A 22,474-nucleotide genomic window follows, 5' to 3' on the forward strand; every position below is an offset into this window, starting at 1 on the left:
CCATGTGAAACCCCGAAAGAACATTTACTTTAAACGATCATTCTAATAATGTTATACAAAAGAGGATTCTAAAACCATATACAGATAATAACAGGGGCACAGATTATATAATAGTTCTGACAGAGGGCCTACCGCGAACACCGAAGTTCGCACGTTGCGGGCATCTTTCTCTTTTACTCCAATGAAGGCGTAGTTAGACTGACAGAGAAAAATGCCCGCAATTTGCGAACTTCGGTGTTCGCGGTAGATCCTCTGCTGTCAACAGGAATGACACGCGTGCCCATGGTCTTACAAAAGAGGATCTCGAAGATCACAAGAAGTTAGCGAAAATAAAAAAGGCAAAAAAAAAACACCGCGGATATTAAAGCTAATCTAGTTTCGGTGAAAGAGATAGAGACAATAATACAAGTAGCTAGAGTTAGACCAAGAAAAGTCTGCAACGATTTTGGTAGCACACGCGGTGAAAGTGTTATTTATACGTCATAATTTCATAGAAGTTTGACGTTTAAAATAACACTTGCGCTGCGTGTGCTATCAAAATCGTTGCAGACTTTCTTGGTCTAACTCTAGCTACTTGTATTATTGTCTCTATCTCTCGTCACAATTTTTTTACACATCTTACATCTTTTTGCTCTTCTAGCTAGAGCTACGTACAGTCAGTACAGTTGCATAATTTATAATAACCCATTTAAAGCGTTCCAAAAATGTTTGGAAATCGGCGAATTGATTTTTTTGAAATACAAGCAATAGAAATTGGGAATCATATATCGTATTGACCACTCGTTTTCAATTCTAGTAATAGAATCTGTCTGTCTGTCCGTCTCTCACCAGGCTGTACCTTATGAACCGTGACAGTTGAAATTTTGACAGATGATGTATTTCTGATGCCGCTACTTTAACAACAAATACTAAAAACAGAATAAAATAAATATTTCAGTGGGGCTTCCATACAATAAACGTGATTTTTTTGCCGTTTTTTGCGTAATGGTACGGAACCCTTCGTGCGCGAGTCCGACTCGCACTTGGCCGGTTTTTACGCTTTCGGTACGGAACCCTAATAAAAAAAACCCAGCCGACCCTTATTTAACGTGAGATGGAATGTAGCAATTAAATAGGCTTTAAGCATAGATATAACTCAGTAATAGATGGATACATTCTAAGGTAAAAACGTGCCTCGAAAAATCAAGAAAATTTGATTCTCGATCAGATGGCGCCGCTACCTTTGGCCTGGCCTACTCTCGAATAGATGGTGTTGACGGTTTCGTTTGTTATTTAACAATTTTAACGCATATCAGTGAAATAACATGGGTCAAAATCATATAAAAATAACTAATCCAATAAAATAAAATCATTTATCCATATAAAAATACATTTTGTGGCGTTTTATACATTTTCATTTTTAGTGTTAATCGTGTGTCGATAGATGGCAGTGAATTTATTGTGTCTACAAAATTTACTAGGACACACTAGGACAGTACCGCTCTATCCTATTATATCCTCTTTGCTTTAAGTAACAATAAGGAAATGTTCGTTTCCATCCTTTTCAACGTTTGTTAGTTTTTATGTGTAGGAGGCGTAAACCGTGAAGGCGAGTACAATAAAAAATAGAACGAGTTGAGCATCGTGACCAGCAGAAAAAGGTTTTGCAAAGCGGCTTTATTATTTTCCTAAAGTCACATATATATAACAAATCCTTCTTTTTAAATAGGTAAATAATTAATAAAAAATGGCGAAAAGTAACGAAAATAAAACAGAGTAAAAGCGATCCTGCTTTTAAGTCAGTAGGTGGAGGTACATCTTCCAAGGAAAGATGATATCTTTAAAACTTTAAAAAGTTAAAAAAGGGTTGGGAAGAGTTTGAACGTAGGATTCGAAAAGAAGAATAATGAGATATTACAGCATTGAGTCAATGTACTTATTGTTTTCGTTAACAAATTGGCCTTATTTCGTTATACATAATACATTTTTATATGTTTTCTAAGGTGGACATTAAAGAGCTTTACTCGAGAGGCTGGCCACAGTAGCATTTCATCGCCACACTCTCCACCACTCCCTCTTTCTGAATACACCTCCTTCCAGGAGCGGTCCGCTAGCAGCATACCTGATACTGATACCCGTCTGTGGAATGATGGCGCTGATGTAAAAAGAGATGTCAGGGATGTTTCAGGAACGTTTGACCGACACGGTTGAATAGCCGGATTCTAACATTTAAAAAAACAACAAAGTAAAATGGCGACGGCAACACCAGCTCACTGCGCAATTACTCACAAGGTCTGCTAAAATTGATGTCCATTCATACGCCAATACCTATACTGCTTAATAACCCATTTGCATAATATGAATGAATACACGAATAAACCGAGGAAATTTACGAACGGCGAAGGTACAATTTGCGTTACAATACGATACCTACTTTATAACGTAAACTGAACCATGAATATCTTTAAGACTTTATTTTGTGACGGCGTCTAAAAATCCTGAACGGATACTCAACCAACCCCGGTTTTATATCGATTGACGGGCTTTATGACAGCGTTATCTAGGAAAAGATATCTTTGATCGTACTTTGGCGTTTTCGTATGCCGATGCCGTTGATAATTATTTGTCCCTCCGATTTTATTTTTGACAGCTTCGACATGTTTCTTTCTTAATTCTTCCTGCTATGATGCGCTTTGTTTCTTCTATATGGGAACTACTAGTCCACAATTGAAATCAATTTTGTAAAAGCCAATAATATTTTTGGAATGGAACGGAATAACGTCCTCCGGTCACCTTAGTGATTTTGGATAAAGGTGTATACACCGTCTTTATAGAGTACTTGCCGAGTGCTGTGCCAACTTTATCCGTTACGCCTTTTGTAAGACAATAAGTAATTGGCAAAAATTTCATTTTTGGTACAAGCTTTTATCGCTACTTTTTTTTCCACAGGCAACTAATACTCATCGAGACAATTCTAAAAACCCCAAACACATTAGATTAGGTTGCGTTGTTTTATTACAGAGTTCCTATGACCACCTCCTGTCTTCATCATCAGATCATCTCAATGGTACCATATGTCACCCGACTTACATGCTTCATCGGAAACCGGGAAGATGGTTATATTAGTTACCTTAGATTCCATTACATAGTTAGTTACATACAGGTCGACCTAATAAAAGCGTGTTAAAAATGCCGGTTGTCTAGACACAGACAACCCAGACGGAAAACAAGAGGGAAACGTCCTTGTCGTTTTAATATGAGAACGTAATTTCGATTATATCGAAGCGGCTTTTCGGCCGGCGAAAGGGGTTCGTGTGAATCTTAATGCTAATATTCCCTCAATCTAACGAAACAAACATAACCTAAAGAGTTATAGCCGATATTATTGATCTACATAATCAATTTATTAACCAACTAAGTTCCACGCAAGTTTTTTTTTTTAAGGATCAACGGATAATACATCTACAAAAATACATTAGAACAAGGATAATTAACATTACAGATGTTTAGCCACTTATAGGTGACCACAGCTCACACATGTATATTTCAAAGAGAGTATATAAACAACTAAAATAACTTATTAAGAATAAATCAACTTAAAAATTAGATTTACTTAAGGTAGAAAAGTATAAGCAAGAAAACATGCAGACATGCAGACATAGAAGTTTGAAGTGAGAGAACAAGAAGAACGAAATATGACAATATTCAGCCACATAATAGTACTACCGTACAGAAAGGAAACTTTCTATGAAACCGAAGTTTGACAGCGATTCAGGTCAGGGACGAATCATGTTGTTCCTTTCTAATATATGGCACTATCTCTTTCGGGTATTTAGGGTTGTCAAAATTTAAGAAATTATCTTATCTGTGGTTGTGCACGCAAAGGAAAGTTATGTGTGGCCTACCCTTATAATTGCTCGTAGCAACGCTGAGCCGAACGGAGCCGAAAACGCCCGAACTGATTCAGCTTCAACTGAGCACTCACCACAGACAATCCAGCATGGCGGCCCGCGGTCGGCCCGCGCACTTACCTGTAACAACACAAGATAACAACGTTAAATGGTGTTCAGTGGAACCTCAAATGGGGCATTTTCTGTGAAAAGGGACCTTATTGTCGATGGCACTTACGCCGCACAGCGTCGCGCGGCATTGTATTTATATCGGAGCATCGTTTATAATAATAAATTTACTATACAGGGTGTCCCTAGCCATTGGACATAGCCGAAATGGACATATGCATTAGGGTATTTAGAACCAGTATACAAAGTATCATAATAACCGGTGTTACCGGTGTAGAGGTTACGATGAAATTGGCAAATTACGAATTTTTACTTTAGAGCAGCCTGTATGTGTTAGTAGCTCCTGAGGTAATAAATAGTATAAAACCTTCTTCGACCTTTTTGATTATCTTTTTTATTTATGATATGACACTAATGCGATTCTGACTTTTGAAAAATGTCATCATTGCCGCACATTTTCGAACAAATTGTCAAAAGCACTGCCAATGATTAATACAGTGTGTTTCTTTTTGTTGTTGATTATTGGAAATAACTTTTGTTTGAAAATTATTATTTTTATCTTTTGTTATAATTAAAAACATATTAACTTTAGAGCATTCCTGAGAAGTAACACTACCTGGGATTTCAGGGTTTGTCCAATGGCCTAGGGTCACCCTGTAAAATTATGCAACGACATTTAATATCATGCTAAGTATTTAATATTTGCTCGATTTAGATATTTTCTTACGTAGGGACGTATGAAACTGTTTTTGTTATAAAATCCAACACGTGTCATCGTCCCTATTATAATACGCATGCAGCAGCGTAGTCCAACGCCTGACCTCGGTGTTTCTTTTAGAATGATCCAGGAACGTCTGTACCTGCATCAAGTAAATATACTTCCGTCAATATTTTTACGATAGCAGGCCCCTTGCCAAAAACAACGCCGGGTCTACTTCAACACGATTTATTTGCCGCGTGATCGATATCATAAAAAATATAAAAGAAATGAGAAAACGGAGAACGGAGCGGCGCGAGCGCACGCGGCACGACACAGCTGCGTTTCCGTTAAGAAGCAAAACGCTGTTAGTCTAAAATTATCGATTTGCGAAATATATATGTATGTGTTCGTATAGAATATTTAAAAGTTCAGACCTTTTCACGTTTACAAACAACTGTTGGACAAATTTAAATAATAATCATGCAAAATAAGTCCACATAATATTGCGTTTCGTGTAGATGCAACAAGTTTGTTAAATAATAATTTGTTTTCAACATTTAATAAATGCAAATTAATTATATCACTGAATTAACACCGTTTATTTTAATAACACCTTTGATGGTCGAGCAGCTGGCGGCGGAAGGAAACGGTGGTTTCCGCTGGGGGTGGATTGGAAACACAATCAATCGCCCGCAGCCCTCTCTTGTTTAAAATACAGGTACTTTAGTAATAGAGGCTTCGTGTCGCAGATGTTAACTTTGGGATGGCCTTGAATCTTTAAGCGATCTAGCGATATACTGCACCTCCGTTATGGGAAATGATGCAAGAGCACGTTTAGATCCGGAAAACGGCACCTAATACTTTTAGTGTGTAATATGTCGATGCTGGATTCCGGATGACCATGGTATAGTCAGCATAAAAATTAGAAAATAATTCCAGGATAGCAGATATTTTTGGAGCACTTTTGGAGCATTGTTTCATCCGCTACTTCATGCTGACTGTACCCGGACCCCAAAATTGTCTGAAGTCCAAAAGTATCGAATACGACTCCCGATAACTAATACCGCCTGGTTACGCGAATTGCGAAATGATACTTTTTCAAAACTAAACATTTTCACGAGGTATACATAAGTAGCGCTCGCAAATAAGGTGCGAGTCAGTTTACAGTTACAATGTATGTCCGCGCAATATTTGAGGTAAAACATGGCAGGCGACTTATCGTAGATGTACTCAATTATTATCTTTATAATTTTCCCCGTGGCAGATATCAATAATTTCCTTATTTTTGCGATGGCTGGATACACCTTATTAAGGCGACAAAGGAAGTCCAAGCCGGATGTATTTGCTGGAATTTTCCACAGAGCACATCTAATGATGATCAGTTAGCGCTTGGACGCGTGCATCTAAATGCAACGCTAATTGTACTGCGTCATCGTCTTCTCTTCTCGCAAGGATTTTACTTTCTTAGGGGATGATTTTCGGGATAAAAACTATCCTATGTCCTTCTCAGGGACTCAACCTATCTCTATGCCAAATTTCATCTAAATCGGTTCAGCGGTTTAAGCGTGAAGAGGGAAAACACACAGACAGAAAGACAGACAGACAGACAGACTTTCGCATTTATAATATTAGTATGGATAAAATGTGACGTCATGTCACATCACCAGGATGGAGGGGTTTGCCAAATGTGACCAGATGACCAGGGTTAAAAAATCTTAAAATTCAAGTGACGTAATTTATGGATGATCCAAAACCAGGGGTCCCAAACCAACACCCAAAGAGGACCCAGTATTGGAATTAGTACGAAGATGTATAATTTTGTAAGAAATTATGTGCTATGTAGCCACTACCATCTAATTTTATTTAGAGAGCTGTTTGACAACGCGGTCTGACACTGACACTAAGTAAGGTTCGTCTCTCTATTTTTTTTTTATGGTCTCAACGACACAAAAAGAAGACATCATCGAGGAAAAACACAAAACGCGTACTCGCGCCGTTGGAGCACGTAATTACAAATGTACGTGGTGTCACATATGTACAGTTAGACAGGCACCCGCGAAACAATGAACCCTTGTCACCTCGCGAGCGGCGTGTGCGCACCTAGGGCTGCCACATCCCACGGAGATCTCGGAAGTCTGATGATCATACGCCTTATCAATGGAATTCCATTATAAACGGAGGTACTAAAAGCGATTACGTACGTACCTAGTTTTGCCCACCATTGATGTCTACCAAAATGGTGGTCAAATAAGGGTGATTTTCGCAGAAATTATCGCGATCAACGCGGTAGGTCATAGTAATGTCGGGATTTCTGGTTAGTAACTGAATATAGGACACGACACTCATGGTTTTAAACTGACCAGGTGAAACGAGGTATTATTTTGTTGCCAAACGGGAAGTGATAACTTTTGGAAAACCATTACGAGCGTATAGTAGATAGGACTAGACTTAAGGGATGGAAAGATGCTCCGCTGTCTTTATATATTAGGTACATACTATACTTTGCGGTATTTGAGATATTGACAATTTTATTTGGAATATTTAAAACCATTGAAAATTTACTGTAATTACCCCTTAATAATAGTGTGACAGATAAGAGGAGCCAGTATTAGGTGGATTCGTGTGAAAATGTCCCTTTATTTATTTATACTTAAGTATGCAGTAACCCTACTGCTGCAGCGCGAAACATACCACACGCGATGGAGGAAAACATCCTACATATTTACCTACCTACCTACCTGTTTTACATAAAGTAACTCAAAAATATTTGTCACGCTCTAACGGTTTGGTAGTTTTGTCACCGCAATATTTACTAGATCGTCTCAAAAATGACCGAAATATTTTCTCAACATTTCTTGCTCTCAAACATAAGGCAGTTCAACAAAAAAATGTCCTTTTGTTACGATTAAGGACACTGGAGTGTACGTTTTTGGCTTGTGAATTGAAGTATATCCGCTTATAGCGATGAAGTAAATTCCCCTGATCTAAAATTGTACTTGACGCGAAAGCTTTCTCGGTGAACTGACCGCATTTTGGCAGGTGCACAGAGGTAAACCTAAACACTCACAGATAATATAATTATATGATTATGAAGAACAGAATAGTTCATATCCTGGAATTCATCCCGCAAAGTTGTAAGCTTGTAAGTAAGTCGGATCTGAAGTTCGTATAGCACAGCAATGTATGTATTCTACGCGTACGACACAGATCAAAGAAAAACAAATTAAAATCTAAATCCGTTTATGACTAGAATTATGGAACTCCACTGTAACGTTTATTATTTATTCGTTACTTTACACATGCTAATGCTTATTTGTTTAGCATTGACATTTAAACGGATTACGTTGGTCAATACAGAAAAGGCTCGTATAATTTGTTTTTGTTAACTGTGTATATCTTGAAAACAAGTTTGGTGCTATTCGCGATTTGTCTGACTCAAGTGGTCGTCTCGTCGCAAGAACTTATGCAACCAGTGCAGTGTGATATGCTCATCAGCCTTTTAGACCTGTACCGCTGGCTATATTTTGACCCCTAGGTTATAAAAATATTAAAGTCAATTCTGTTTTCGCTTATGAATACTTTGTTAAGATGTAAATCTTACATTTTGTTTTGTGTGATATATATAATTTGCTTTTCTAGTAATTTGTTATTTTGTGGTAATTATTTTTTATTTTGAATTATCTTGGAGAAAAAAATATTCGAGAGAAAACATGTAACTGTTGCATTTAGGATAGTGTTTTTAGTGTGAAAACATAGTTTGTGTCAATTACGTCCACTGCAATCTGATACTATGTCATAATATTCTAAATGACACAAAAAAAAATTAGAGTTAAAAAAAATTACTTAGGTCGAATTTAATCGTTTAAATAGGTCCATTAAATGATTTTGTGTCTTATTAAGGCATAGCTTCATAAGATATTTGATGATTTTGTTGTAACAGGCTGTCACCGTTACAAAAAAATATTAAAGATATTAGAGTTTACATCTTATTAATTTGAAATGCGGGATAAATAAGATGTATGAATTTGTGTCACTTGCATCCACTGCATAAACAAATATTACAAAAATATTATTTGCGTTCAAACGAAGCTAGCGGGCGGTCTGAATGGGCAACGGAGGCCGTGCAGGGTGGGGCCGCGGCGTGACCTTGCCGTACGCAACGCATGTTTACTTCGCCTGTGCGCCAAATTAACGCAACTTATTCAAAGAAGTTACGCAAACAACACAACAACAAGCAACAAGCAAGCAAAGAATGCGTCGAATTATCTTTTACCTATTTAAAACTCATAGATATTGTACAATGTCACCATTATGCAAAAGAACTGTAAGTACATGTTTGATTTGCGAGCGAGCTGGCAACATTGCGCAGGGAAATCTTAAAAATATCGCGTTTACGTGAACGCCACATACATTTGTGACAGTGATAGGGAAAAGGTACCAATAAAGTAAAATTTGGTTATTAATACCGTGACTTTCTTTCATTCTTTGATAAAAAAAAATTGCTATTTATGCATCATCTTTACGCACGTGTATCATACAATGTTTTACTATGCATTGTGCGAGTAAATAAAAAAACATGTCATGGCAAATAAGTTTAATTATTAAAAGGAGTGTTTTAAATCGACACGAGTTGCGAATTACCTATTCGCACGTGTATCGTACGTTTTACAGTACATATGGCCCTTTAAACTTTCTACATATGCACGGTAAGTGCACTTTTCCGCACTAGTGCAAGAAAGTAGCACCATATGTACGGTAAAAAAAATTGAAAACAAAAAGCACTTGTGCGGAAAAGCAGTACTTTCCGCACGATATGGCTCCGTAGGAAACGCACTTTTCGAGCACATGCATTGTAAAAAAGTATATAGGACTGTATCTCCTAAACCATGCGTCGTAGCGCAAAAATAATAAAATTTTCGTTCCCCTTTATGTAACCCAAAAGTAATACATGAAAAATACAATGAAAAAAAAGAAACAAAATCTTTATAGGGCTGTATTAGCTGTATCTCCTATATCGTGCATCGTAGCGCAAAAATAATCAAATTTTCGCTCCCCTTTAAGAAGCCCCTAATTAAGATTTAAAAACGCAAAAAAGAAAAAAAAGAGGAAATAATCTTTATAGGGCTGCATCTCCTAAACCGTGCATCGTAGCACAAAAATAATCAAATTTTCGTTCCCCTTAAGAAACCCTTAATTAAAACTTTTAAAAAAACCAGGAAAAAAACTTTATAGAGCTATTATAGCTATATATATATAGATATAATATCTCCTAAACCGTGCGTGGTGGCGCAAAAATAATAAAAATTTCGTTCCCCTTTATGAAGCCCCAAAGTAATATACTAAAAACACAATGAAAAAAAAGAAAAAAATAACAAAAAACTTTATAGGGCTGTATCTCCTACACCGTGCATCGTAGCGCAAAAATAATTAAAAAAATCCCTTTAAGAAACCCCTAATTAAGATTGAAAAACGCAAAAAAGAAAGTGGAAAAAAAATCATTTTAGGGCTGTATCTCCTAAACCGTGCGTCGTAGCGCAAAAATAATAAAATTTTCGTTCCCCTTTACGGAACCCCAAAGTAATATACAAAAAACACAATGAAAAAAAAAAACAAAAAAAACTTTATAGGGCTGTATCTCCTAAACCGTCGTAGCGCAAAAATAATCAAAATTTCGTTCCCCTTTGTGGAACCCCAAAATAATATACAAAAAACACAATGAAAAAAAAAACAACAAAAGAAATCTTTATAGGGCTGCATCTCCTAAACCGTGCATCGTAGCACAAAAATAATCAAATTTTCGTTCCCCTTTAAGAAACCCTTAATTAAAACTTTAAAAAAAACCAGGAAAAAAAACTTTATAGAGCTATTATAGCTATATATATATAGATATAATATCTCCTAAACCGTGCGTGGTGGCGCAAAAATAATAAAATTTTCGTTCCCCTTTATGCAACCCATAATTTATATTTAAAAAAAAAAACGCAAAATTTAAAAAAAAAAAACATTATAGGGCTGTATCTCTTAAACCATGCGTCGTAGCGCAAAAATAATAAAAAAAAACCCCTTTAAGAAACCCGTAATTAATACTTTAAAAAAAAACCAGGAAAAAAAACTTTATAGAGCTGTATCTCCTAAACCGTGCGTGGTACCGCAAAAACAATAAAATTTTCGTTCCCCTTTATGCAACCCATAATTTATATTTAAAAAAAAACGCAAAATTAAAAAAAAAAACATTATAGGGCTGTATCTCTTAAACCATGCGTCGTAGCGCAAAAATAATTTAAAAAACCCCTTTAAGAAACCCGTAATTAATACTTAAAAAAAAAAACAAAAAAAAACCAGGAAAAAAAACTTTATAGAGCTGTATCTCCTAAACCGTGCGTGGTACCGCAAAAACAATAAAATTTTCGTTCCCCTTTATGCAACACATAATTTATATTTAAAAAAACGCAAAATTTAAAAAAAAAATCTTTATAGGGCTGTATCTCCTAAACCATGTGTCGTAGCGCAAAAATAATAAAATTTTCGTTCCCCTTTATGAAACCCCAAAGTAATATACAAAAAACACAATGTAAAAAAGAAAAAAAGAAAAAAAAACAATAAAAAAATCTTTATAGGGCTGTATCTCCTAAACCATGCGTCGTAGCGCAAAAATAATAAAATTTTCGTTCCCCTTTATGCAACCCATAATTTATATTTAAAAAAAAAACGCAAAATTAAAAAAAAAAATCATTATAGGGCTGTATCTCTTAAACCATGCGTCGTAGCGCAAAAATAATTTAAAAACCCCTTTAAGAAACCCGTAATTAATACTTAAAAAAAAAACAAAAAAAAACCAGGAAAAAAAACTTTACAGAGCTGTATCTCCTAAACCGTGCGTGGTACCCGCAAAAACAATAAAATTTTCGTTCCCCTTTATGCAACCCATAATTTATATTTAAAAAAACGCAAAATTTAAAAAAAAAATCTTTATAGGGCTGTATCTCCTAAACCATGCGTCGTAGCGCAAAAATAATAAAATTTTCGTTCCCCTTTATGAAGCCCCAAAATAATATACAAAAACACAAGAAAAAGAAAGAAAAAAATAATAACAAAAAACTTTATAGGGCTGTATCTCCTAAACCGTGCATCGTAGCGCAAAAATAATCAATATCCGTTCCCCTTTAAGAAGCCCCTAATTAAGATTTAAAAACGCAAAAAAGAAAAAGAGAAAAAAATCATTTTAGGGCTGTATCTCCTAAACCGTGCGTCGTAGCGCAAAAATAATAAAATTTTCGTTCCCTTTTATGAAACCCCAAAGTAATAACAAAAAACGCAATGACAAAAAAAAAGAAAAAAAAAAAACAAAAAAAACTTTAGGGATGTATCTCCTAAACCGTGCATGGTAGCGAAAAATAATCAAATTTTCGTTCCCCTTAAGAAGCCCTTAATTAAGATTTAGAAACGTAAAAAAGAAAAAGAAAAAAATCTATATAGGGCTGTATCTCCTAAACCGTGCGTCGTAGCGCAAAAATAATCAACTTTTCGGTCCCCTTTATGAAACCCCAAAGTAATATACAAAAAACACAATGTAAAAAAGAAAAAAAGAAAAAAACAATAAAAAAAACTTTATAGGGCTGTATCTCCTAAACCGTGCGTCGTAGCGCAAAAATAATCAAATTTTCTTTCCTCTTTATTCAACCCTTAATTTATATAAAAAAAAAAACGCTTTCACTAAACTGCTGTAACTCGGAAACTTAGAATCCACAAAGGGGACTTTACTAAATTATGACACATATTAAAGCCTGACCAGTAATATATGATCATTGTCAAGAGGGCGCTGTTCATTCTCATGTATAGGGTGACAGTTCAGTATAGTATGAAAAAATATTGTATTTAATGAACATCATCATCAATGTAATTAATGTTGCTTGCCACGCTTAAACATAACAAAAATCACAATAAATTGCGTCTTAAAATAAACTTAAAAAGTCTACTAAAAATCGAAACAAAAGTAATTTTTAAGTCGCTGTTGTGACATTCTCAATCAAAAGGTAGGTACCACTTTGTCGTTTACCATAAAGACGAAATTTGATTATATCTTTATACAAATAACCTGTCAGAGAAAGTGGTACCTTTTGATTAGGAACGTCACAAATGTTGGTCAGTATGAGGAGTGCAGCCTACAGTTTATTTTTAATTATATTTATATACCTACTACGGTAAGATTGATAAGACAATGTAATTATGCCTCCGAATGAAATAAATACACTGTATCGCAAAACTAAGTGGCGAGACAGCTCATAATGCCATCTCTTGGTTGGTCTTAACAAGGGTAAAGGAGATAGTATTAAGATCTCAGTCGCCAGCTGATATTGCGGCAAGTATAATAAGCACCCCACCCGCGTAGGTACCCTTCCCCGTGCACGCCCTTCTTGCTCAATTGAGTTTTATTTTGCCAGATAGTAAAAAAACCGTGGATCAAAGTGACCCAAATTATGAATGATGTCTCAATGTGGTATTATAATATTGTAGACGTAAACTTAATAATATGAATTTTTTTTTGTGGCAGATACAGGGTGTTAATTAGAAAAAAATTTTTTTTAAATAAAAGCGGTGGATGAATTTGACACAGATTTGTTTGAATAACATATAACAATGTTCTGTAAAGTACAACACTTCACTTACCGACTCTAATATTTTTTTAGGCGTTTTAGGATCAATATTAGGTATTTATTAAATGCCATTATACCCGTGGATGAAAATGACACAAAATGCGTGTGTACGTCGGAAGCCACTTTGCCTTTACAGGGAAACAAAGAATTTCGTCTCGAATATTTTTTTTACAGAATGCTGATTGAAAAAAGAAATACCTAAATTTCTACCTAAGCAAATACCTAGGATGACACAAAATATTATTTTTAGGTTTAGTATATGGTCTGGAAACTATATATAAAAAATAAGCAACATTAATATTCTTATAACCTCAGAAGTTATTGGTACAGGTCTATTTCATACGTGCACGAGTGTCAGAAAAGAAAGGTCAGGGGCATAACTTACCATTGTTAAAAAAAAAACAAATATGACATATATATATAATCTTATATGCAAAGTCTTGAGATGTAACAATGTTCTAAAAGTACACTTGTTAGCACCCTTCTGACATTGACTGAAGTCTAAAAGTCCAGGAGATACCCCGATTTTCATCCGACTACGGTAAAGCCAAAATAAAGTGTAATGATATTTGGGTATGCGTGTATCATGAAGTCTTCCAACGTACACCGTTTCGGAATTTCGGACCTACCAAGCCCTTTTGTCAAGCGATTCGATCGATCGATCTGTTGACGACCGGTCTGGCCTAGTGGGTAGTGACCCTGCCTGTGAAGCCGATGGTTCGAATCCCGGTAAGGGCATTTATTTGTGTGATGAACACAAATATTTGTTCCTGAGTCATGGGTGTTTTCTATGTACAGTATGTATGTATTTATTTATCTATATAAGTATGTATATCGTCGCCTTACGCCTAGTACCCATAGTACAAGCTTTGCTTAGTTGGGGGCTTGGTTGATCTGTGTAAGATGTCCCCAAATATTTATTTTATTTATGTTTTTTAGGGTTCCGTACCCAAAGGGTAAAAACGGTACCCTATTCCTAAGACTCTACTGTCCTTCTGTGTCTGTCTGTCCGTCTGTCTGTCACCAGGCTGTATCTCATGAACCGTGATAGCTAGACAGTTGAAATTTTCACAGATGATGTATTTCTGTTGCCGCTATAACAACAAATACTTAAAGTACGAAACCCTCGGTGGGCGAGTCCGACTCGCACTTGTCCGGTTTTTTATCATTAAACAACGCAGCTATACCGTTTCAGTTAAAACAATGCCATATCGCCACATTGACAATTCAATCAACGTATATGTACAATTATGTTTGAAAACGACACATTTAACATCTTTAAATATGTAGAAGGCGGCAGAGTATAGATCGTTATTAGGCAGCGTGGGTGAAACTGGTGGACGGCGGGTCTGTGGGTCAAGGTCGGAGCTCGGAGGGGGCAGGCTGTGCATAGTTGAATACACGCCGGCATCAGACGGCTCGAGCTAACATTAGCAACATTTTAAGGGTGCATGATAATCGAGGGGTTGTTTGCAGGAATTGCAGGCATATCCAACATCGGCAACATATATCTGTATCTAGCCCTCTAGGCTTTTACTTCATATTTTAATATACAATAGTATAGAAGACTGAGAACCATACGACGTCGTGCCTCGTCATTGTTGTAGATGACACTATTTATTATGTTTGTGTGACGGTCTCACTGCTTGTTATGAATTCAAAGCGTAAAATTAGAGTTGTTTGTCCGCTATGAAAGACATACTTATCACTACATAGTATTAAACAAAGTCGCTTCCTGGTGTCTGTCTGTCCCTATGTATGCTTAGATTTTTAAAACTACGCAACGAATTTTGATGCGGTTATTTTTAATAGATAGTGATTCAAGAGGAAGGTTTATATGTATAATACATCAGCATTGCACCCGTGCGAAGCCGGGGCGGGTCTCTAGTAGTAGTAACTTATAAAACTACAATGAATGTAAATAGAAATACAGCACTATCTATTTTTATCTCAGAGAGCTCACTAGATGGCACTGTACTCCATGGTTAAAATACCATTTCCATGTTTATTATGTTTTCTTCAAGTCAATTTAATTTTATGTACAAGCTATAAACAGCAGCGAGATATAAGTATACAGTAGGTATAAGCACAATTAACGCCCAACATAATTATTAGCGGCTTCTACAAAGATATGGCATATGGCATGAAGCGTAAAAAGTCGGTTATTAGTCTTCTAAATTTACTAGCCACTGCTGGCCATCTACTTACATAGTATGTATTGCTGTGCTGTAAACTGGAGTTTGTATTAAACTGTTAGTTACGGTGCAAATCTAACCGTATACAGACAACCGTATATCGGTATCGGTGTGAGCACCGAGCACTGGATTATCGGACGCACAAATCTTACCTCTGGACCGAAAGTAAGCATCCATATGAAAAATCAAAGATACAATGCTAAGAAATACTTTTCGAAAAATGTTTTGCAGGTATTCTCTTTTACTGCGATTGAGTTATAAGTTTATGACAGAAAACTTACCCTACATTATAGTACAATCGGATTAAGTCTAACCTCGAAATCCTTCCAAAGTTATGAAATTTGGTATGTATGTTAATTAAAGGTCTCTTTTTCATGTCCACACTATTTCACATTTGGGTACCTCGAGGAATCGCAGCCATCTTGGAAAATGTGTATCATCCTGGAGAAATTTGCGTTTTACTCTAAATCTACGTTCTCTGTGAAAATATGGTGTAAGGCAACATTAAAGCTTATTAAATTCTACACAAAAAAGTCCTAGATATCTTTGCGGAAAAAATACATCTTGTTATAGAAAATAATAGCTGAATCCAGATTTAGCGCTTATACCCCTTCAGGGGATATTCTCTTAATAGGAAACTTGTAGGAATATGAATTCCACTTTTGTCTATACATTTGTATACGTTATACCCCAATATCAACATTTTACTCGACTGCGACTTAAACAGAAAGTAGGGTTATGGGTTTAAATTTTAAATACAGATAATCAGTACATCCTGTAGCTCAGGATACTGGGCGGATTTTTTTAAATGACGTATCGGTAGATTCCTCTTGCCCTTTACAACCTGTTTACACTTGTTTTATTAAAGAAAAATCAATACAGCCGCCTTGAGAGGATGCCGAATAGTAAATCATATTTTAACTTCTAGCGCCTAAACTATTGAGTGGATTTCAATGAAATAGACATCAGTAGATCCATAATTGGTACACGAGTGCTATACAATACAAATTTACTAAAATAAATGGAGGAAAAATATTTAGGACTTAAAAATGTGACTGCAAAAACAGATTTTCGGTCTTAAATGGGGTTTAAACAATAGTGACAGTAATGAAATTTGGCACCTACAATTTCAGGGATCCCTGTTTGCGTGTCATAAAATTGGAGCTTCGGGGACCACGGGGATCAAACGCCATCTTGTCTGACGGAAGTTTTACGTCGCGTCAAGATGCCTGGTATTGAAGCACTGTGATCATGAAGCATCAGCTAAGGTGTTGTGGCCATATCGTGCGTATGGGGAATGAGAGATTGCTCGAAGCAATTTTCTACTCGGAGCTCTCTTGTGGAAAGCGAAAGCAGGGTGGCCAGTACCTGCGACATAAAGATGTCCTCAAACGCAACCTCGTCGCTTGCGGTATACCGACTGACTGCTGGGAGGACATTGCATTACAAAGATCGGAATGGCGTTCTAGTGTTTATAGGAATGTAGACCAATTTGAGCAGCAGCGACTGGAAAACCTAGATGATAAGCGTCTTATCCGCAAGACACGACCTAAGCCCTTCTACACGTACACCCGCAACTCGACTGGACAACTCCATTGCGCATCCTGTCACCGCATCTTCAAGACAAAGTTTGGCTTTGCGAGCCACATTAGGGCATTTCATAATCTGGACAAGAATTGTTAATGGAGTCGCCATAGCCGGATGCGACAAGGAAGAAGAGTTCAAACCTCGGTCGTGCCAATCGTGACATACAACAAGCGGCATATGAAGAGAGCTCATATAGAGCCAACGATATGGGAGAATCTAGCCAGTGACCGTCCACGTTAGAGGCATATTGTGCAGACGCAGGTGCGTCAGTTTGAAGCCGGGCGGCGCACAGAACTCGATGCCAAGCGCGACGAGCGTGCGACTGATTTGACCAAAAATTGGCTGTCAGTCACCTGAGAGCGCGCCAGCGACGCTCTCAGCGGTAGAACGCAGTCGCTGTGGCCGAAAACGGCTAGGAGATTATTAACAGCCTACTCTATAGGTCACAGGGCGGACACGCTATACATAAAAAATCACTTGCCTTTCTATGTGTGAACGGCCCGTCTGCACACGCGTCATGCGTCATAGTGTGAGTAAGTGTCTTAAAAATACCTAGTACTGAGCGGAAAGCAAACGGCCGTCAATCTGCTGTCGCGGGACGAGGTAATTCGAGTCGGGGCGGGGCGGTGCGTGGCCGTTCTGTATCATATTACTTATTCTGTGAATAGGTAGTAGGTACTTTAGCTAGTCTGCCTTTACAGATTTAATTTCGTCGTGCTTTGAAAGCAACGCATGCGGTTCAAGGTTCCAGTTTTTCGTAATATTCTTGCCACGTGCCTCTACACACGTTCGGCTCTCGCACGATCCTCATATTTTACAAAAAAACACGTTTGAGGTCGCGCTTAAATGTAAACAAATAACCATTAAGGCACCGGGAGTGGCTTGCTTGATGACTCATTCACACACGTAAGCGCAGAGGACTGAAAACCGAACTAAACAAATATAACAGCGTCGTACAATAGGCAAGCTCCATGCAATAGACACAACACAAGTGACACAACACACTTGTTGCACCCTTCCCGCTGCCCTAGCCCCCGAATCCTCGAAATTACACTTTTTTTTAAACTTCGTAAAAGTAAGCATGAGGTGGACCTTTTTGGTATTTTGGAAAAGACACTTAATTTTGTGCGATAAAGTGAGTAATCAATTAATAATCACGATACTTAAGATAGGTATCGCATAAAGTACCCGATAAATACTTCCATCCATCCATCCATCCTTACTTCTGCGCAGTTCTTTCTAAAGCTAACAAAAACTAACTAATATGCATATCACTCGAATATCTAAGACCGATAGAGAGACAAACAACGAAATTTCGATTTTCGCGGTATTTAAGCCCTCAGTTATATACTCACCTGTATTTGTTTTAACACGAATTTTCTTTTGACTGTTGAATAATTAATACTCTCATGAGTCACAGCTCGATCCGATCGATCGTATGAAGCACTTACTCTGGTTCAGCTCATCTGTTACGTAAGTGTTCATTGTTCTCAAAACTAGTACAAGAAAGAAAACTATATTGAGTCGTAAAGGAATATAATACTAAACATCGACAGTGCAGTGTTGACGTAGTAGGTGCCGATGCCAATGTTTCAACATTATTTTAGAACATTACGAAACATGTCGGATGTGCTTTTTTACGATAAACAGTAGCTCATTATTGTCGGCGTTTGTCGTGTGGCTAAATTTATCAGTTACATGTTAATTATTATTGCAAATAACAGCTTCCAAAAAAGCCACCCGCGGTTAAAATCATCAGAAGTTTATGGGAAAGTCTTGAAAGTTGGCTCTCACAACTTAATCAGATCATTGCTGACTAAGTTTTGTTTTCATCGAGAAGGGGCAAAATTTGAATAATCTGATGATAAAAGGAACTGATTATAAGAGCCGATCTTTGATACAGAGTATTCTGCTTTTATGTATCTGATTTCTTAAAGTCCGTGGCACCGAGCCATTCAAAACCAGTAAATACCCTAATTAGGTACCTATTCGTATTAGATCCATTGCCTTATTTCTACCTTATACATAACTCCAAAGGGTATCCAGGAAAACATAATTAGTGAATTTTCCTTATTTTGAACGAGGTATCGTCAGGAAATAAATTTATGTAGCTACCTATGGTATGGAGTCCATTCAGTAAAAGGTATGTTTACCAGGTAAATGTTATTGAAATTTATTTGATGTAATAAAATCAGATTCATGGTATTCAACAACGTAACCCGGAACCCTAAACCCCGGGGCATATCGGTAGGTATTTTTTGTTTGATGTCGTGTTATGTAAAAGTTTTACACGTTGTGTTGAAACGTAACGTGTTACTGTTTTTAATATATAATAATATATGTATTTCGTTTCGACGCTAATGTGACGATTTGAGACTAAAATCCTTGTTAGTTGTAAGCATCATTTCTATTTTCATACTTAAGGTAAATCATAAAGGTAAATATGTTGAACTCGTTGGAACTATTTACAATAATAGCACAGCTAGCATTAAATTACACGCACCCGCTCCCGTATTCAGCATAGCGAAAGGCGTCAAACAGGGCGACCCGCTATCTCCAAAATTGTTCACCAGTTGTCTCCAAGAGATATTTCAAAAGCTGGCGGTCTCATGGGAGACGATGGGCATTGAAGTTGGCGGCAAGAGGTTAACAAACCTGCGCTTTGCTGACGACATAGTCCTCTTCTCCCACACGTCATCACATCTGCAACAAATGCTGCAAGACCTCAGCACGGCGAGCCTTGAGGTTGGACTTACAATGAATAGAGCGAAAACTCAGTTGATGACCAATTAAGCAAAACATAGCATAGTAGTAGATGGGCAGGATATACAATATGTCGACGAGTACATTTACTTGGGCCAGATAGCATCCTTCGAGAACAGGCGGTCTATCGAAATCGATAGAAGTATCGAGAACGCCTGGAAGAGCTTCTGGTCCATGAAAGCGCTAATGAAGGGTGACCTTCCCTTGTGTCTTAAGCGCAAACTCCTTGACATGTGCATCCTGCCCATCCTAACTTACGGTGCACAAACTTGGTCATTAACTGAGGCCCTAAAATCGAAACTCAAGGTTTGCCAGCGAGCTATGGAGCGTAGTATATTAGGTTTCGTAGAACTGATCGAATCAGAAACACGGAACTACGCTCCAGAACTAGAGTTGCAGATGTAGGCGTCAAGACCGCTAAGCTTAAGTGGGACTGGGCGGGACATGTCTGTCGCATGCACCTGGAAAGGTGGGCCAAAATGGTCACTGAGTGGGACCCACGGAGCACCATAGACGGTGCAGGCCGGGGTTCAGGCAGACCAAAAAGGAGATGGCGGGACGACTTGGACGCATTCTACCCCAAATGGTGGGAAAATGCCGATGACAGGGTCGAGTGGAGAAAACGAGGGGAGGCCTTTGCCCAGCAGTGGGACACCAAAGTAGGCTAAAAAAAAAGGAAAATCATGAACAAATATGTGATATGGACTGCCCTTTAAAATATTCAGTCCCTGGTGGCTCCGGCAACATGGAGTGAATACAATTTGTCACAGACAACTACAAATAAATGTCAATAATTATTTTTGCTTATTAACAAAGCGCATTTTACCAACCTACAGTCAATGTAACACCTACATGTATACTAAATATGCGAGTGGCACCTTACAGTCGGCAATGTGGTAACGTTTTGATACTAAAGCCACAAACAGTGTCTTAGTAGATGATTTAATTCGGCCTTCAGCTACCGAAATTACATTTTTTTTTCGTAGTGAGCTCATCTCTGTATAGGATAACTGCCGAAAATCATTATCATCATCTTCCTAGCGTTATCCCGGCATTTGTATCGGGTGTAAATTCGCAGTTGTGGATCTCTATAATGTATTGACAGTAACACTTTTAACTGACCGTCTGTGGACTCTAATCCTTTCCAATGAGGGTTACGCATAATCAGAAATCACTGTCATCAGTGCGGACGAGGGTACGCTTCTCATCTATCAAGCCAGTGAGTCCAGTGACACGTAACGATAACCTAGCCTAGCACATCCACCCACTACTGGATGCCAAGTCGCATTTCTATTGTCTTTATTCTTTTCCTCGCTTAGCTATAGCCTAGGGTATGCTCACTCTTAATTACTCTAAATTGCTCTACCATACTTCGATGCACACAAGTTGGCCCGATGACTTCACCCACCTCCCGCGCGAGTCGATACGGCACGTACATTCGGTGACATTGCAAGCATCTGACCGCAGATTAGTCATCGCCATTTGCAATCGCATACGCACAAGCACAAGTCACAAATCGAACCAAGACAATCACGAATACAAGGCTAATCTATGCTATTGCTATTAAATATACACTATTGATAGCCTATAAAATCATACAAAGTAACAGTCGATACATTTGTTTTGCAGGAACTACTCGCCTCACCTCACAATCAATCTCACCTCAATAAATACAATTTAGGTACATGCTTAATTTTCGTAACACAATGGAATCAATTAGGTAACTACTAACTACGCTTAACCGCGTACAATATTTTTGCAATTCACCCTTATCCTAACCTCGAAAGATTGCCGTCTTCTCATGTGTTATTTCTTATTTATTGTATCAATTATTGTTTGTCTCCTAATAATATATTTATTTAAAAAATAAAATTTCTGTGTACAACTTATTCAAACCGTCTGTCCCCGTTAAAATTTCGACCATATAACTGTATGGGAAGTTTCATAGTATTTTGCTGAGTAATGAATGTTGTCTGTGAATTGTGACAGGTGCAAATGACCCTTACTTGCATTTAACGTTTATATTTATCATAATGACTGAAACAAATCTAGCACACATTTGCACATTGCACAGTTCTCAAAATTAACTCGAAAGTTCTTAAAATCCAGAGATACTAACATTACTAACCCATAACCCATAGATGGCATAGATTAATGCTGTCGTCATAATACTTATAGTCTAAGCTGCTCTAAGCGCTTGAAATTTGAATAGTTCAGCAGAGTTCTTGGTACAGATAAAGGACGCTAGTCTGCTTTGCCGGATAGACCAATAAACAAAGTAACAATTTGCTTAAGGCACCCCTAGGACCCTGCCACATTTCAGGAATCGACCGAAACCTGAAGGTAAACCCCGTGGGGTTTCTTAATCCGGCACTAGTACTCTAAATTGTTTATTATACACGTCGAAAGCTTTCTTCACAAAGTGTTTACGTGAGCACATCTGAGCAGCGGTCGGGTACACACTGTGTAGGTAGTGTTTTAGTATGGCGCCGCGCCGACCGCAGCGCAACGGTTGCTCCGCGATAACGGTCCGCCACTGCAGGGACAATGCGCACGCTATATCAACTACATGTTACA

The 22,474-nt window shown here is 37.6% G+C and overlaps 1 protein-coding gene across 3 annotated transcripts in view; it reads right to left on the reverse strand.

Annotated features, from left to right (window-relative positions):
* The window catches only part of LOC134741532 (MOB kinase activator-like 2), a 103,455-nt gene that overhangs the window by 56,789 nt on the left and 24,192 nt on the right, over positions 1 to 22,474 (reverse strand). Inside the window, exon 3 of one of the 3 annotated variants that reach the window (XM_063674351.1) lies at positions 3,965 to 4,010. The exons of the other annotated variants lie outside the window; for them this stretch is intronic. Within the exon in view, the coding sequence (XP_063530421.1) occupies positions 3,965 to 3,981 (17 nt within the window). The 5' untranslated portion in view covers positions 3,982 to 4,010. The remainder of the gene's footprint in view (positions 1 to 3,964; positions 4,011 to 22,474) is intronic. 3 annotated transcript variants of the gene reach the window in all.

This window comes from Cydia strobilella, chromosome 5 (genome assembly GCF_947568885.1).
Source record: "Cydia strobilella chromosome 5, ilCydStro3.1, whole genome shotgun sequence".
Lineage (NCBI taxonomy): Eukaryota > Metazoa > Arthropoda > Insecta > Lepidoptera > Tortricidae > Cydia > Cydia strobilella.